The 18644-nt window shown below is 36.4% G+C and overlaps 1 protein-coding gene across 1 annotated transcript in view; it reads left to right on the top strand.

Moving 5' to 3' along the window:
• Positions 1-18644, top strand: part of LOC149709112 (secreted frizzled-related protein 5-like) — a 30639-nt gene that overhangs the window by 2104 nt on the left and 9891 nt on the right. The window contains exon 2 of the mRNA XM_089864541.1: positions 4669-5309. Coding sequence (XP_089720667.1) covers positions 4727-5309 — 583 coding nt within the window. The 5' untranslated portion in view covers positions 4669-4726. The remainder of the gene's footprint in view (positions 1-4668; positions 5310-18644) is intronic.

Genomic DNA, 18644 nt, shown 5'->3' with positions numbered 1-18644 from the left:
TTTTGGCTAGTTTGATTTCTTCAATTAAAGAGTAAGTTCATAAGAAATGTTCCATAAATTTGTCACAGGTTACTGAGAGCTTGTCATGAAGTAGCGTAGGTGAAACGTCATAGATTCTCGTAAAGAAACGCCTGGTGAGGTGCTGTCAAAGGCTTAGTACAGACTTAATAGGAAGATGGATTGCAAAATTAACCGAGTGTAGTCAATTCTCGCTTGTCGTTCCCGAACTAGCTCGAGCATTAAGTCTCTATCATTACGAAGTACAGGAAGTGTCATACTTATGGAACATATCTTATAAACTTGTGAATAAATGTATTGAGACTAGCCAATGTGGATCTCGTACAAATTTTTCCTGCTTAATACCAACGCGTTCCCCCTGTATACGTCCAAGTATATTTACCAATTTTAAAATTGGCAGAAACTCCCAAGTTAAATAGAAAAATTCCACAATTCAAAAAGAAATTTGAAAAAAAAAACGCCAAATAAGTTAAGATTAAATATGTTTGCCCTCTGTCAAAGCGTGGTTTGTTTCATCAATACGTGCACATATCTTTAAATATAGATAACAAGGCCTATCCCACTATGTCGAAACGTTGTTGACTTTATAAAATTTGTTTATCGGATATCTTGATGCATTTGAAAATGCTAAACGCTTTTTGAGAGCGGCGAGATGAAAAAAATTTAAGCTGGATTCTCACTCGGACGGAATCTTTGCGTAAAAGGTTTTCCGTCGACTATAGAGAGCTTTCGATTGGGCGAGGAGCTGTGATTCGTCAGCAAATTCATTTATAGAACTTTATCGTGACGTAACACCTTTCTATCTCTTAAAGCACCACTCTATACGACCATATTGGTGGGTTTAATGTTGGAGGAAACTGAAATCCACCAATATGACTGCCAGAACCGTCGTAAGTCTTCAGAGGGTGCGACGTACTACGCAGCCAACTGAAAGGTTCGGTTCCAAAGAACAGAATTTGAGATGGTTATTTTTCGCCATGATACGGTGTGACGCAGGGAATTACACTAATCAGAACGCGTTTTCTTTTACGTCACTGATGACGTATGTTTTAACTTGAAAATTCTCATTGCGATAATTTTTACGTCACTGTCATATAAACAAAGTGAGTTTCCATCGCGAAAAAATACACTCAAGTGGAAATCGTCGACTCCGGCGAAAAGAAACAAATTTCGGTCGGAATTATGGCGAAATTTTCGACAGAGTGGGAATCCAGCTTCAATATTGAAACGAACATTTTTTCCGAGGAGCTTATGACTATATAGGGACATTTTTGATCGTAACACCTGGCAAACCGTAAAAGAGGATTTATCGAGAAGTGGAAATAAGACTTTATAAAATATAAAAGCATTAATTAAGAATAGTGTTCAGAATTAGAACACTATCATATAAGGAGTTTTCTCAAACTATAAGACTAAAGATAACATGACTTGAATATGGACGTCATTGCGAACTGAAATCTGTTACAATTAAATGCATTTATCATTTATTGCAACTTTATGCACCAGTGAAACACAACTTTCACACAAAAAAGTTAAAAGTTAAAATTTCCGTTTAAATTATTTGATCAATTTAAGAAGATTTTGGTCTCCACAACTATTCATAACGCGTTTAAGCACAGCGAACGTGTGATCACGTGACGGGAAGTTCAACGATTTGTAAACGGTTTGAAACAAGACAACGCCAATTTCTTTGTGGTAAAATTTCTTCCCGAAAGTGTCTATATTGAGATTTTTGTTGACAAGCGAAGAATTAAATGATGGAGATGAAAATGATTCACGAGGCTAAAATCGTATCTGAATTAAGCTAGAATTTTGCTAGGAGAACATGAATAAAAGGTGGAAAAACGTGATTTAGGATCGACGACCACGCTTATTTCTTTGAAACTCTCTCGTTCTTTTTATTTTTTTTTGATAAGAGGAAGTTGTTGAAACGTTTGATAAGCATTATTCAAAATATAAAAACCTCCCATTATAAAATATGAGACGTCAAAAGCGATGATTGCCAGCGCGTGGGCGCATGCCATTATTTGACTCAATCCTCATCGCATCTTTTTCTGAGAGCTAAAATTGATAGCCGTTAGGGCGTGCAAGGTCTCATGATCTTTTCATATTTAGAAATTCAGCACTGTTACGAGAGTATTTATATATTATAATGTTTCAAATATACGGGGATAGTGCGGTTTGGACCAGATCAAACGAACATTTATTTTAGAATAGTATTAGTCCGTTTGAGCGCCGCAAATGTCTATATAACCAGGGATAGATTTAATTTTAGAAGTAGGAATGGAGAACAGAGTAATGTGGGCGCGCTTCAAAGTCCTAGACCCCTTCCACGGGACGGGGGGGGGTATGAAAGAAGAGGCGGGTCATAGCGACAGAGGTAAAAAGGAATTACGTATTTTTTCGCCGTCCCCGTTAGCAATGTCATCAAAACGTAGTTTAAGTGAGCCAATAAGATATAATTGAAGCTTTTCATTACGTGTTTTAGGGAGGGGCTCTTTACTGGGCTATGAGTCGGACTTAAGTAAATACTAACCGTTCTCCATTCCTACTTCTAAAATTAAATCTATCCCTGGTATTACTATAAACTACGAGAAATCCACTATCTCGGAACGCCCATGAAAGCAAATATCATTTTGATTCAACTTAATTGAAAATAGTTTAGGCATATGCTTTTACAAAATTCACGATTGCTACACTTGGCTGATATATTAGTTGCATCATAAGTTTATAAGATATGTTCCATAAGTATGTCACTATCTATACTTCGTAATGCTAGTGGCTTAATGAGAGCTAGTTCAAGAACGACGTGAGAATTGACTACACTCGGTTTTGCAGTCCATCCTCCTATTTAGTCTATACTAAGCCTTTGACAGCGCCTCACCAGGCGTCGCTTTACGAGAATCTATGACGTTTCGCCTACGTCACTTCATGACAAACTCTCATTAACGAGTGACACACTTATGGAACATATTTTATAAACTTATGGTTGCATGCAGTAACTTGACTCATTGCGTGTTTTGAACGCAATTGCCGGACCTTGTAGTTGGAACTGTAGGTTTCAACCGATTTCAAGTGTACTGCCCACTATATAGAATATACAGTAGACGGACTTCATGGCTTTTGGAGTTGAACATAAGATCATCTTTTAAAATTAAACAAGATGGCCCAAGGGCTGGGCTCATAATAGACTCGCCACATCGTATGATCGTAACGTCCGTAAATTAAAACCAAAAGTATCCATACAATTATTCATCATCAGAACTTCCATCCCATGACAAACTAAGAACCCCATCGTAGATATACATCATTCAACGTGGCTAAAACATTTCCTAACGACAAACGCCGTTGATGTATTATACATATAGATAAGCAAACTATATAGGAAGGTTAAAATGAATCCGTAGCTTATTTCGAACTAAACTGGTGAATTTATTAAGGCGAAAACCATTACGTATTGGATATCATTTAAAATGTAATTGAGTTAAAGATCACGATTTTTCCCTTTGCCCAACCCCAGGACTTTATTTTGAATTAACGATGAACCGCTAATTAGTTGCTGGGGGACAGTACTTACGGTAAGGACGAGGAAACGAAAACAGAGCCCGGTCGTAATGGTTCCACTTCGCTATACGAAACCATTAAAAGGGCTCCCGAGAAATCTTAATTATTTTCTTGTGGAAATCCAAACTAATGGTTTTATGTTCGTTCAGAAATATTTTCACGTTCGAAGCGGCGGTTAATTGTCGCTCGCCCCGGCCCGATGATAGCCCCTGCGCTGCTAACCAGCCTAGTTATACCCGGCTCGCCATCGATATACTTGTAATAGATGATTACCCTCCATGCCCTTAAAATTTGGTTTGTCTCTTGCCAAAAGAGGTGCGTTCACAAACCCAGTATTTTTTTAAGAAGTATAATAACCGAAATTGTCTTATAACACTTAATTGTAAATACATAGATTTTTGGATTAATACACGGGTTTTTCGATTCATACACCAATTTTTGGATTAATATACATCAGTTTTTGGATTAATACATGGATTTTTGGATTAATACATGGATTTTTCCATTAATACATGGTTTTTTTGGATTAATACATGGTTTTTTTGGATTAATACATGGAATTTTTCATTAATATACGGTTTTTTGGATTAATACACGGTTTTTGGGATTAATGCATGGTTTTTTGGAATTAATACATTGAAAATTTCGAAAAATATCACAAAAAGCTTAAAAGATTTGATAGATTTTTTCTCCTATTTGTCTTATAACACACGCGCCTTTGAAAACCCTATACGTTTTCTCGTTTAATCAATTTTGAAAAACAAATACGTTTATGCCAAGGCATGCATAAATTATCAAAATCACAACGAATATCAATTTTCCAGAACTTCAAAATCGGTTACGAGTCCTGCTATAGTATTTCGTCCGTGTCTGAGAATTTCACTAATAATAATTTTTCCTGACGGCAGGAAAGAATTATGATTTTCCCTGGTATAAACTCCCTGACCTTTTGCTCCAAACCAATTTCTCAGTTATTTCTAGGTCTGCCCTGTTTTTCATGTAGAAACGTTTCGCGCACTATAATTTTCCATAAGTCAAAATTACACAGAATGAATGCTTTTGGATTAAAAAAATTTCTTCTTTCAGGATCGGACGAATTCTCGCCTCATTTGACTCGAATGTTTCATCGAAACTCGGAAGAAAAATGATCCCATCCTCTTGGTGCACGATCAGCGTCCAATGGCTATTTTGCATCACCATTCATTGCACTTTATTCCGCGAGCCAACACTAGCCTCTCCACATCCGCAAAGTTCATCCGCGTACCTAACGGAATGGGGATTGGGTCAACCGGGAGGGCTGCATCGCGACGCTCATCCGGACCCTGCTGGACACTTGCACGCCGCTTCCGGAACGGGACGCTTGAGTTCTCCGGCGTGCGTCATGATTCCGGAAAACCTGACTTTATGTCGCGGTATAAGTTACACGCAAATGCGTTTACCTAACTTATTAGAGCACGACACGATGGCGGAAGTGTCCCAACAAGCGACGTCTTGGATTCCCCTATATAATCTTAAATGCCATCCCGACACGCAACTCTTTCTTTGTTCATTGTTCACCCCTGTCTGTTTGGACAGACCGATATATCCGTGTCGTTCTTTATGTAACGCGGTCAGAGACGGATGCGAAGGACGCATGAAAAACTATGGATTTCCTTGGCCCGATATGGTCAAGTGCGATAAGTTCCCCGTTGACAATGATATGTGCATATCGATGCAATCACGACCAGGTTAGTTAATTTTTAAATATTTTGTGCTTTGTGGTTTTCACTATGATGGACGGGTATTCGTCTTCATTCAATAAGACAAACGTTTAAATATATACTGATGTTAACGATATGGTAGCGCATAAATCGGTCATAAAATTTTGTTTTAGGAATCAAATCCGCGCACGGTTCCACCGATTTAACTAATATTTCGTACACTGGTTCTCTATATCCTATAGTAGGGTCTTTTACATTTTGGGGATCGATTTGTAATCATCTTTTAAAATTGCGGCACGAAAGGTAATAAATATGTCTCGATGGGCAACGTCAGGTGCCTTTGCATCTAGTGGTAGTATAAATTAAACGCAAATTTCCCTTTTATGTAATTTAAAATGCCTCTAGGAAAGAGACTTTTACTCAAGCTTTCGTCTGTTTTAAAAACACATATATTTCATTCGAGAAAATGAAATAAATAGAAGATCAATAACGTCCGATTACATTTAAATATGAAAAATAAAGTCTGGTCCCAACTAAATTTAATGGGCTTTATCATAGCTCTTGGAGGAGACTATTTACCCAAACATTTGGCAATGAACAAAATGAAATAAATTGAAAATCCATAATATCAATGGCATGAATTCATTATACCGGGAGTTTATGATAAGTCTGCCATAAATTAAAGGGTGTGTTGTTAGGGTCAAAGTGAGTGTAATGCGTCAGAACATGGGATCAACAACATTTAGTTACGAGACAAGGGCTCCCAAAACATTGGCCCCTTAAACAAGGAAAGTGTCACAATGTGGATGGAGTGAGACATGTCAGTGTTCAACCTTAGAAAGTCGTTGGACCTTTATCTAGCAGTGTAGTATTAAATTAAACTAGTAGAAGTGCTCGTAAAAAAGAAAAGCTAATTACTCCACATATGTGGCTCTTCCATTGTTATTAACGACCAATGTTAGGGAGCCATATCTCCGTAGCTAAATGTTGAACACCCCATGTTCATTGATACTTTCTACTCCAAAGAACACACTTCTATTTGTGGCAGACTAATCAGAAACACGCTGTATTTAAATATAATCAAATACTGTCCTGAATTCATTATAATTTGGCCTGCAGTGTCAAGAAATCCCCTGCCAACTGTTGTAAATAAAAATAATTACCGACAATCAATTAAAATAAAAACAAATTAAGCAAGGGGTAACGTCCGATTAAAGCCATAAATTAATTGTCAATCATCTCTCGATTTTTAATTAAGTTTACTTGTAATTATAAGGATAATGAAATTCAATCAAATCTCAATCCAGATTTTGACAATTTCTAATTACGTCAATGAACGGGCAATTCAGGATTGAAACGTTAACTGAGAGAAAGTGGAAGAAGGGTTCAATTACTATAGGAACGTCCCCAATCATATTAAAGGTGGGCATTATTATACAGAGGGTATAAATTATGCAGTATTTAGCGTGGCATAATCCCGACTTGGAAAATCGCAATTAACGTTAATTATATTTTTTTTTGTTATAATGGCAATCTTTCTTTATTGAAATATACTCCTATGTTATTTAAACAGTATATATTTAAGGCTGGTATCCCCTAAGGCCTAATGACAACGTAAGACTGCAATACAGATTACTATTAATTAGGCTTTACGGAGATTTCCTTCTGCTCTAAATTTAAGTTGAATTTTGTAACAGTAGTCGCTTTAAGTGTCAATCTATCTTGGTAGCATTCTTTAAGATATCTGGGCTTTAGTAGAAGACACGGGTTATAGAGACGGGTATTGAGATACGCGAATAGATAGTGAAAACCTAAGAGTAATAAATGCCTTCATAATCCGAGTTAAATAACATTATCAGCTACTTAAACGTACATTTGAAATTAACAGAATTAGTTGAGTTTGAAGAAAAGGTGTTTGCATAGATAAATTGTACCAGACGAGTCACGCTTGACCTTTAGTATCACGTGACGTTCCTTTCGCGAATCATGACGGCGCAACTTTACCACGTGACATATGCAGTGACGTTTAGGCTACATTCGAACAAGCTGATGAAGACACAACTAAGCATATTAATCTATTCAAAACAGCTTCAAACTAATATGTATCCTCGGAGAATTGAATGAATACGTGTGTTAGGGTAACTCTATCAACAAATACCACTTCATATTGCGAAAACAATCCTTTAATCAGTTCGAAGTGAAATTGCTAACCCTTGGTTTCAAAAAGACTCTGTAAAATTTGTTCTGTTATAAAATAATAGATGGCACTATAATTTTTTTACTACTGGACGAATGCTTTGTACAAAATGACACTTAGCCTACTCCTGAGCGTAGAAGACATTTAATTCTCGTAGGGTTGAGGACGAAGGGATGGAAGGCAATTCCCCTAGGGTTTTTTCTAACCTAATTTCCCACGAGCTTGATATGGCTTTAAAACGTCTCGCTAATAATTCATACTGATTAACGACGAAACTACAACCTGTTATTAATTGTAGCCCCCAGGGCCTTCTATTTATATTAAGATGCCCCTGCTTCTTTCTTTCTCCTCCATCAATAATAAGAGTCCTTACGAGACTGTAGCTATTTAATTTTCGCTCACTCACTCATGATGGGAGACTGCTAAATTAAAATAAAAGAAAAAATAGATTACCAATCAGCATGAATCTTTATATAACAATGAATATATATATCTACCCTACCACGTCTAACCTCTGGGTAAGAATGGGTGGGGCGTAGGGAAAGACAACACCAGTCACGTGGTGAAAGCTAAGCGCCAAGGCTTAAGACTTCACTAACAATTTTTTATTTCTAGGAAAAAAAATCACTCGCGCTTGTTAAATTTTTTTTTTTACAATTCGTTCTGTATGTTGACATTATTAAATTGTATATTATATGATATTATGAGGCGTTTTATATGAAAATTGCCGTATCTCGAAAAAAATCTCCCTGCAAAATACCGTCAGGTGCGCTACTAGCCGGGGTTCTCTAGCGCTTCTAACACCGAGATTTCAGTTGGCTGTGTAGTACGTAACACCCTTTTAACTCTTACCACGGTTTTGGCAGCCATATTGGTGGATATTAGCTTTCCTGCTGCATTGAACCCACCAATATGACCGTGTAAATTATCTCACGAATCTTAGCTCCTCCTCCAAACGAAACTCTCATTAAAAGCTCCCTCATCCTGTCTTATAATTGGCCATTTGAACTACGCAAAACGCGCCATAAGCCAACACCCAAATCAGATAGACAGGTTAGAAGGATATATATTCATGGGTGTATAGATTCATGCGAGGATTCATGCCATCAGTATCCGTAGTAGTAGTAACGAAATGTCAATAAAGAATTTCACTGATAACGCTACGTTAACACAATCACGGGTGTGGCTCAGTAATGAACGTCAAGATAAATTTAAATTAAGACATTACTAAATATAATAGTTTAAGAACGGTATCTGAAGTTCCATAGAGATTATGCAATTTATTTCTAAAATTACGTTTAAATTAAAAATTTGCGAGAGTTAAGTAAGTAAAAGCATCACTTGCTTAGAAAAATAAGCAAGTTGAAGCAAAGGAGTAATTGTATATCACCATAACGCGTACCAGATTTTGCGATTTGTCGGCATTTAAACGCAAAAAGCCGTAAGGCCAGTCAGTAGGATATAGCGCATCAAGTATACTAAATATTAAAATTAAATCTGTTGAAACATACGAAAGTTACTACGTAAAGATAGCATTTCTGGCCGCCATTTTTCAAGATGGACGTGTATTGGAAAAATCTTTTTATCTAGTCCTTACTACCTAATCGTATCGTCCCTGCAAAATTAGAGCTTCGTAGATCAAGCGGTTTAAGCTGTAAGTCGAAGTTCTGACTAACTGGTAATCAACGCCTGAATTTTGCCGGGATGTCAGTCTTAAGTAGCAGTCACGCAATGAGAAAGATTTTTCCAATCCGCCGCCATCTTGAAAAATGGCGGTCAGGTAATAACGTCCTCGCGTTTCAACCAATTTCAATAAGATTTAATATACTGGTTTCCTATATTCTAACGCTAGGGCTCGGGGATCGGTTAACTATTATTCAAATGAATTAACATACCTAAATTTGTAAAACGAAGATTATATATAAGTATTTCATCTCGTTTTGATTTGGAAAAAAGTAGATTGATGCAATTATTAATCGTAAGTATTTTTTCCGAAAAACTTAAATTTTCAACATAATCAGAAGAATTTTACTCAAAAAAGTTTTTTTGCGATACGTTTTATTCGATTTCGAATAAAAAATTATGATCCATACGTTTCTTGATACAAATGTGGTTTTGGTTTCTTTTATCGATTAGTATTTGGACGAGTAACCGCCACTATTATTTTTTTACGATAAACTTTGATAATTTTTAAATTTTTTAAAGTCTATATTAACGAAAAAAGTTTTAATCATTGACAAATAATAGTACTTAACAAGTTGGGAAAACCAAAATATTACCTCTCCGAGTCAAGAGAAGGACTACCTACAAACTTATTTACCCAGTTATGGAAATGTTTCTTTTTTTTATGAACAAATACTGAAGTTAAAATTTATGAAATATTAAAGCAGTATACAAAGCATAGCAAATATACTGTAAATCAGACGACATTTTACATCCAATAAGGATATACTTGTACACATTAAAATCATCCGATGGGGGAAAAACCGGAAATGAAGAGATAAAACTTTGGAGGGATATTACCTTTACGTATTTGTAAAGGCCCAATTTGCTACTCCTCAACTGTATACCCTCTATGTTCAAAGCCATATTCACAACAGGGTTGCCATGTAAACACTATCCTCTCCTTTCACCTCAACAATTTTCTTAGTTTGTCAACATGACGATTAAAGTTACATAACACCAAAGCTAATTTGTGGCTACACACACTGAAGGTAAATGCGCACCATAAAAAGCATGAACACACGAAGCTATAATCCGATTACGATCAGACCTTTCACTGATCTGGGCTGCGTTCAGCAGAGCTCACCAAAAAAGACAGCGGATTTTGGAAAACGTTTTCTGGTGAGATCTGTCGTCATAGCTTTTCTCCGGTCATCGGTCTTTTAAAAATGAAGCTAGCGCAATAAAGCGTGCAAGGTACAAAGGCTTAACAAAAATTGTATGATAACATATTTATGGAGATAGATAAGAACAACTTTTATAATTAAACATAGAAACTAACATGTCTCTTAAACTTCTCGCCGCTCTCGCGTGATCAACTTGTTTCACGCCAATTAAATAGCTATAGTCCCATCAGAATCAGCAAGAGCTATTTGTATTAATTCCTCCATGCTTTTTCGCCAAGCTGAGAACTACGCGTTTTACGTCACGTTATCCAAAAACCCGACTATTTTCCTTGAAGACCGCGCTGGCTCACTGAGCACCGTGACGTCAAAATTCAATAACAAAATCCCGTTCTGGATGACACTGCTAACAGCGCCTGACAGCGCTGAGCTCTGCTGAACGCGGCCCAGATTTCCACCATGATTATAAAGTCTAAGCCTAATTATTTAAAAGTGTATTTAACTTTCGGCTCACTCTGAACCGTTAATGTCTCTGTATTACAGAAACGAAAACCAAACCCAAGCGTTTACTTTTTGGTTCACTAGGCCTAATGACAAATAAAAGTTCATTTGCCCAATATAGTTGCGTTCTTCTTGAAATCACTTTAGAAAGAATTATGCTATAAACAGATGTAGTATAGCTTAAGTAATATATAAACATCGATTTCAAATAATAATAATAAAAAATATTCTTGGGATATCAGAATGAAACAGAGCTTTATAGCTACAAAACCACTAAAGGCATCGAAATTACGAAAAATATTTCCATATATTAATAATATATTATGAGAAAACCAAATATTAAGGTTTTGTAGGATTTCTTTCCACAAAACAAAGCGAACTGCTAACGCGGTGCACTAACGGACGGACACACACAGACTAAAACATAGGCTGCTTTTTAACTCTTTCCGTTTTAATTTTGAGTTGAGAAACTAGATTATCTTAAATATTAAAATAAATATAATTAATATTAAATATTTTCTTCGTTAGTTGTTCGCCTTATAGAGCGTTACATCGCGTTGATAAAGAACAATTAGACATTCTTGAGAGACTTGACTAATTTTGGCGTTTGAAATGAAGCATACGCCGGTTGCATTACCTTACTCAAATAGGTAGTATATAAGGGTGTCGAACTACAGCTAAAAGCAAGAACAACCGCAATTGCGAAAACCTTTGGTGGACAACCCACCCTAGGGAGGCTAGACGTTTCTCGTAACCCTAGCTGATCGCCGCGAATGTCTTAAACCAAACGATGACTATGGAGTTAGAAGCCAATAAGACAGATTGGTGTCTATGTGGAATAGACGGAAGACCAGTAGATGGTGGTGTTTAGAAGCCAGTATGTACAGACTGGTGTCCAAGTGGGATGGACGAAGACCAGAAGATGGTGGTGATTAGAAGCCAGTATGTACAGACTGGTGTCCATGTGGGATGGACGAAGACCAAAAGATAGTGGAGATTAGAAGCCAGTATGTACAGACTGGTGTCCAAGTGGAATGGACGAAGACCCGAAGATGGTGGTGATTAGAAGCCAATGAATACAGACTGGTGTCCATGTGGGATGGACGAAGACCAAAAGATGGTGGTGATTAGAAGCCAGTAAGTACAGACTGGTGTCCGTGTGGGATGGACAAAGACCAGAAGATGGTGGTGTGAGAACTCAAGTAAAGGAGCCATTTCCGTGACTGTGAAAGCAGTTCGGAAATGGCGAACACGTTTGCTCCGATTTGGAAACTGCGAACGCGGTCACGTGGGTGTAACAACAGACAAACACACAGACAGACACACACACACGTCGAAATTAGAACCTCTCCGTGACATACGTCACTCGGAGAGGTAAAAACCTGATAATGGTGTGAACTATCAATAAAAACATTGTGATTGTCAATATTATCATTAGTATATAATACTTATCTTCGAGAGAAGTGTACCACAAAGCGTGGTAACATGAGAACATTAAAAACAAGGTTACTAAATCGAATCACATACACAATAAATAGTACCCTCATCATTACTCTATTAGCACTTGAATATTTCCCAAGGCGTGCACTGTTAAAAAATGTGGTCCAAAATTGGATGTAAATGGATCCAAACGTCTGCCTCTGAGACAGCATAGTTTTTCATCTATTTTTGGATAACGTAACTAGTGTCCAAAAAGGGAGGGTCAAATGATAAGCCAGATTTGGAGTCTCATCCAAAATTGGATCCAGAATCATCTATTAAGGGATCAATTATTACCCAGAAATGGTCAGGATATTTTCCACACATCAATCAAGCCCACATTGGACAAATTGGCAACCGATATAGGACTAAAATCAAACCCTCACTGGACAATTTCTAACCTATATCGTTCTAATATCAAGCCCATATTGAACTAATATCCAACGGATATTGGACTTAAATCAAGCCCACATTGGACAATTTCTAACAGATATTGGACTAATATCGAGCCCATATTGGTGTAATATCTAACCGACATTGGACAAATGTCGAACAATATTGGACTCATATGAAGCCAATATAGAGGCTAGATTTTTTACTTCACCGAGTGATGATTGTTTTGGAAATGTAATGTTCTCGACGATCCATCTGTCTGTGTGTCTGTCTGCCTGTTTTTACACCCCAGGGGATCGCGTTCGCAGTTTCCTGATCTGAACAAAAGGGTTCTCAATTTCCGGATCGTATTCACAGTTGACGGATATCTGAAAAACTGTACTGACCACTATTCTATTAACTGTCATCACCAATCTAACTACACCATTTTAAGGTCTTGCAGACACTCGCGAAAGAGGCATACTCTAGGAAAAACGTCTCTTAGAGCGATACAACTAGAAGAATAATAAGTAACTTCAGATAAAAATAATTAATATCATATAAATTTAATAAATTATTTGTGCGAAAACCTTTCTTAACTGAAAAATCTGTAGTCAAAGTTTATAAATGACGAGTAACGAAGAATGGGTATAAGTCGATAGACTGGATACATTTAATAGTTTGAATTGAGACTCCACTGTACCATGAAACTTAATGAAAGTTAATATAGGATGAGTATTGATATCGTTAGTTAATAAAACCGGAATAGAGAAGTTGTTTTGAAGTAGATGATCAAAAGATGTTTCAAGTGTGACTCTCTGAAATATAGTAGGCGGTAGGGACGAGTGGATTTTAACTTTTCCTGAGAGACAGGCTTTGTACTCGACGTGTCTGTCTATGTTTTGTTTTAACTTCTGCAATTGTTTATCAATAAATTGAAATGATTGCATGTCTAGGTAAATAGGTATGTTGGTGATCCTCAAATATTATTTCATTTCCCATTTTTACCTTATCCCTTTTATATTACACTAACCCCTCTTTGTTCGAGTCTAGGGTGTTTATGTTGAGATAATATGGATGGGTTTCGCACCAAGAATCGAAGACATCCATTTTCGAATTAAAGCTAGAATTATCTATTATCTCCTTCTGATGTTACACATTAATTGTTGTTGCTTTTATCGCCATTTCGACGATACGGTAAGCGGTATCGCGAGATCCCTATGGCAAAAATATCACAGGTATACTTTTTTGGTGCTTGGAGGAATTTTTTTTGATAGAGTCCACTAACGTAAAAACTCTGGCTTTTTGGAATTGGCTTTTATCGAAAAGATTGTAACAATAAGTGAGTTTGGCGATCTGATCATAAATAACTGATACGGAGAAAAGCGTATGCATGTTAAATTGTAATAAAAAATAATAGTGAAAAAATTTAAGATGAATGTCTACTACAAAAAAAAATTATTTGGATGTTTTTTACAAAGCTTAAATTATAAAATATTACGCTAAAAGTTAGACTTCGAAGCAAGTGAATTTTAGAATAGAAAATATTTTTAATTTAACCGAACAAAGAGTACGACCTTTTTTTCTACATAAAGTTTTTCGGAAAATTTTGCCGATTGATTAAATTTGTCGGTTAAATTCTTACTAAGATTATTCAATCGCAAAAAATATCAGCTAAACTTGTTGTTTTGTTTAAATGAAAAAACTTCTGAATAGTTTTCGATTATTTGTAGTTAACCGTATTTTTCGAAAAATGCGATCAAAAAACCCCGAGCCCTATCTAACGCTATAGACGGGTTTTCTCTTCAATTTTAGATTTTTTAATATCGATGCAAATTTTATTACTTTGCCAAAGATTTCATAATTTCATAGAAAAATTGAATCACTAAAGATTTAGTGATTTTCTCTTGCTTCGCCAAAAATGTTCTAGTTGCTAGAATGTGGACTTCAATATTTGACTCCCCTTTCAAGTGCAAATATGAGCATAATTCAAACGCCTATTTTCCGCAACAGTATCTTTCAATGGGCTTGACTATCCGTGTTCGATAAGGCCCAGAGATTATATTTACTCGAGGGGCTGCTTTCTCTCTCTCTAGATGCACTTCCCTGAATTGAACTGTTTGAAGTGGATCTTTGAATTTGTCAGTTTCTTATTGAAATTGAATGCACTGAATTTTAACGATTGGTTTCACTGAATTAACGCAACATTTTTAGAAACTGGAATATATTTTTTGAATCCTCACGAAATTTTCTTGAATTCATGGAATTTAAGAAATAAAACAAAGGAATTAATTTGAATGCATGGGCAGTTTCTTAAATTCATGGGCATATTTTTGAATGCAGGTTTAATTTATGGGAATATTCTTGAATGCATGGGCAGTTTCTTAAATTCATGGGCATATTTTTGAATGCAGGTTTAATTTATGGGAATATTCTTGAATGCAGGTTCAATTTATGGGAATCTTCTTGAATGCAGGTTTAATTTATGGGAATCTTCTTGAATGCAGGTTTAATTTATGAAGATATTCTTGAATGCAGGCTAAAATTATGGAGATATTCTTGAATGCAGACTAAACTTATGGAGATATTCTTGAATGCAGACTAAACTTATGGAGATATTCTTGAATGCAGACTAAACTTATGGAGATATACTTGAATGCAGGCTAAAGTTAAGGAGATATTCTTGAATGCAGACTAATCTTATGGATATATTCTTGAATGCAGGCTAAACTTATGGAGATATTCTTGAATGCAGGCTAAACTTATGGAGTTATCCTTGAATGCACGCTAACTTAAGGGAATATTCTTCAATGCAGGTTTGGTTTATGGGAATATTCTTGAATGCTGGTCTAGTTTATGGAAAAATTCTTGAATGCAGGTTTATTTTATGTGAATATTCTAGAAAGCAGGTTGAAGTTATGGGGAATATTCCTGAATGCAGGTTTAATTCATGGGAATGTTCCTGAATTCGTGTGAACTCCTGAAAAGAACTTGTGAAATTCATTCATTGTTTTGGTGTAACTTCACATGGAATTCACGAATTCAGATCGACTTGTCGAGTTAGAAGCCCCTCGTATTTGCAATAGTCTTTTTAAAAGCGGGTGACCGGGGAATTGAGGAGGGTTGCATCTAGATAGTCCTTTGCTCTTTGGAAAGAGCCACATACCTTCACTCGCGTATTGTGCCAAGGTATTTGGATGTTTATATAGCTGACCTATTCCCTCTTACGGCGGCTCGGAGCCAACCCCGCACTTCCCCCGAGTGATGAATTCTTCCCCGTCGTCGGTAGCCCCTCGAATTTCTCTCAGCGTTGAGTGACAGCCTTAAAAGAAGGTAAAGATAAATTGCCAAAGAGGGAAAAAGAAGGTACACAAATATAATACAACGAGTATATATGATATGAAAGGAATTTCGATACGGCGACTAAGGGACGGGACGGGGCTCCCCCAACAAATATTAATGACGTACGCCCTGAACCCATTCCATTTCAGCAAGAATATAGACTGTTGGTACAATACAGGATACAGTGATTACAAGAGGCATCTGTGTAAGCAAACAACTTTCCGGAAAGGTGGTGGTAACCTTGTGTAGTGTCTTTTCATTGTCTTAGATCATTTGTGACAGTAAATTCTCCTTTCATATGACACTAAATGAAAAACGTGAAGGTGCTTGCGTGGTTTTCGAGTAAAACATATTTGCAATAACCAGCTTGTTATTAGTCAAAACATTCGATGAAGCGAGTCCAGGTGAGGTACTACCAATAGGTATAAACATCATGGAGTATTATTGTTTATGAGTTGCCCGGGACTTGCCAATTACCATCTCACGCACGCAAATAGTGTGCAGAGAAGCGTTGGCATTTATTTGTGAGTGCAATTCAACCGGTATCTACAATAGACTGAAAAGCTCATAGTTCTGCTCGATTCAGATCATTCAGTTCCAAACCTGAGATGCACTCACAATTTACTGATAACTCTGAAGCGCAATTACACTTAGTGGGGAGGAAATTTCTCTAGCCCCTTTAATGCACACCATCGACAGTATAACATTGAAATAAACCATCTTTTGGAAATGCAGCACTGCAGTATATTAAAATTTTCGTTTTGTCCATCTTGACGTTAGATGTTACTATGCTGTTTCTACAAAATGGGTGACCCGGTGCATATGCTAAAGACAAATAAGGTCTTAAACTGTAACTCTAAACAATAATCTCTACTCGTGTAAATAGTGAATTAATTCGCGGTAATAATATTTACCCAACTTTGAAAGTTGTTATAAGGGCCAAAAAAAACCGAGCCCGGGTGTTTGTCTGTGTATATTGATTTGGAACCTCCCAATATCGTGGGGATTTTAACCTGGGTTCTCTATACAGTTACTCCACTTTCCCGGGGCTATATACACGCAAAAGGGGTTGATGGAGAGACGTTATCATTCACATCAACGACCGCGATTTATCTCATCGTTTCCTTGGCTTTAAATTATCGACGAAACTGTTGCTATGGTCAAAACACTGTTTGTTTTTATTCGAATCCATCCCGAAAGCTGCTAGACAACAGTAGTTTAAATTTAAAGGTATAACAACGTGTAAAAGAAAGTTTTAGTATAGAATTTTTCGTATTTATTCAAAAGAGAATATAATTTAATGAATATTCTAAATTGGAACCACGGCTGGTAGTCCCTTGTAGATAAGACCTGACATTCTTTTGTAATGTCAAACAAAAAATATTCAAGAAGATAATTGAGAAAATATGACGTCTGAGGGATATAAATTCTATTGGACCTGTAGTATCACATGATGGATTCGACAAATAGCGTCAACTTCGCAGCTTGACTTCATTACTTGTATCTTCTTAAATATTGTTCCAATTTGAAATTTCCATTCATTTATACGCTCTTATTAATAAAATAAGAAATACCTAACACGGCACTTTAGTTTAAAGATGGTTAAAATAATATGCCGTAAGTTTTTAATTTATAAAAATTAGTTATGAAAGGCCAAACATTTAAATATGTTTATATTTATTATTTTCTTATTGAAGATCATTATTATTCAGAACCAATTTATGGGCTGTAAACACAAGTCAATGTTATTTTGATATGGTCTCCGTTTGGTTTAATTTGTTTTGATGGCGAAATAACATTGATGAATCGTTTCATGAAAAATAAAAAAAATAAATGTTTGGTCTTCCCAAGAAAGTGTTTTGCTATCCAGGCTCTATTAAGTGATCGATTCATTTCTAAGAAATATTTTCACACAGGACAAGCGTAATTAGTTTAGAAATCTCGGTTTATAAATAATGAGAATATTAACCCTATGATACTTCAATTTTAAATTAACATGGCTCTTTTTATTAAAGTATTCTTGGAACGATTTATCATTTCTTCTTAAAGGGTTAATGCGCAGTTGACTAGTGCCGTGGCTTGAACGATCAACATTGATCTTTACAGTTAAAAGTACCAACACGATTTAGCGCCAAAAGTGGCTTTCTTTATGCATTACCCCCACAATAAATCACTAAATACAGCCAATGGTATACATAGCCAAAGGAGAACGCGGGAAATATTGGAACCTTCGGAAGAGAAAGAGAATGGGAGCTTTGTATTGATATTTACAATTAGTAGTACAAAACTTACTCGGTAGTAACACTAACTAGCGCCAATATTATGCAGAGCCCAAGAAGGACGCGGGAAAAGTTTGGAAACTTCGGCGGCGATCGATAACGGGGCTTTGAAAAACAAGATGGGCTAGCCCATATTAAGCCACATCACTAAGATACTCTCGCTATCCCTACTTTCTAGTGAAATATCAGCTAGTGTACCTTACGGAGAGGGAGCATATTGTTTTCCCGTTACCTCAGAGGAAATGTGAATCACACGTCACCAACACTCTACTTACTTCCTTATTTCTGTCATTACATTTGTCTTTGCTATTTTCGTAAAAATAGACCTATGGGCATATTCTTCAAG

This window comes from Phalangium opilio, unplaced genomic scaffold (genome assembly GCF_054372755.1).
Source record: "Phalangium opilio isolate 3A_F unplaced genomic scaffold, DU_Popi_V2 ptg000013l_1, whole genome shotgun sequence".
NCBI lineage: Eukaryota > Metazoa > Arthropoda > Arachnida > Opiliones > Phalangiidae > Phalangium > Phalangium opilio.
This window is presented reverse-complemented; position numbering and strand designations above follow the sequence as displayed.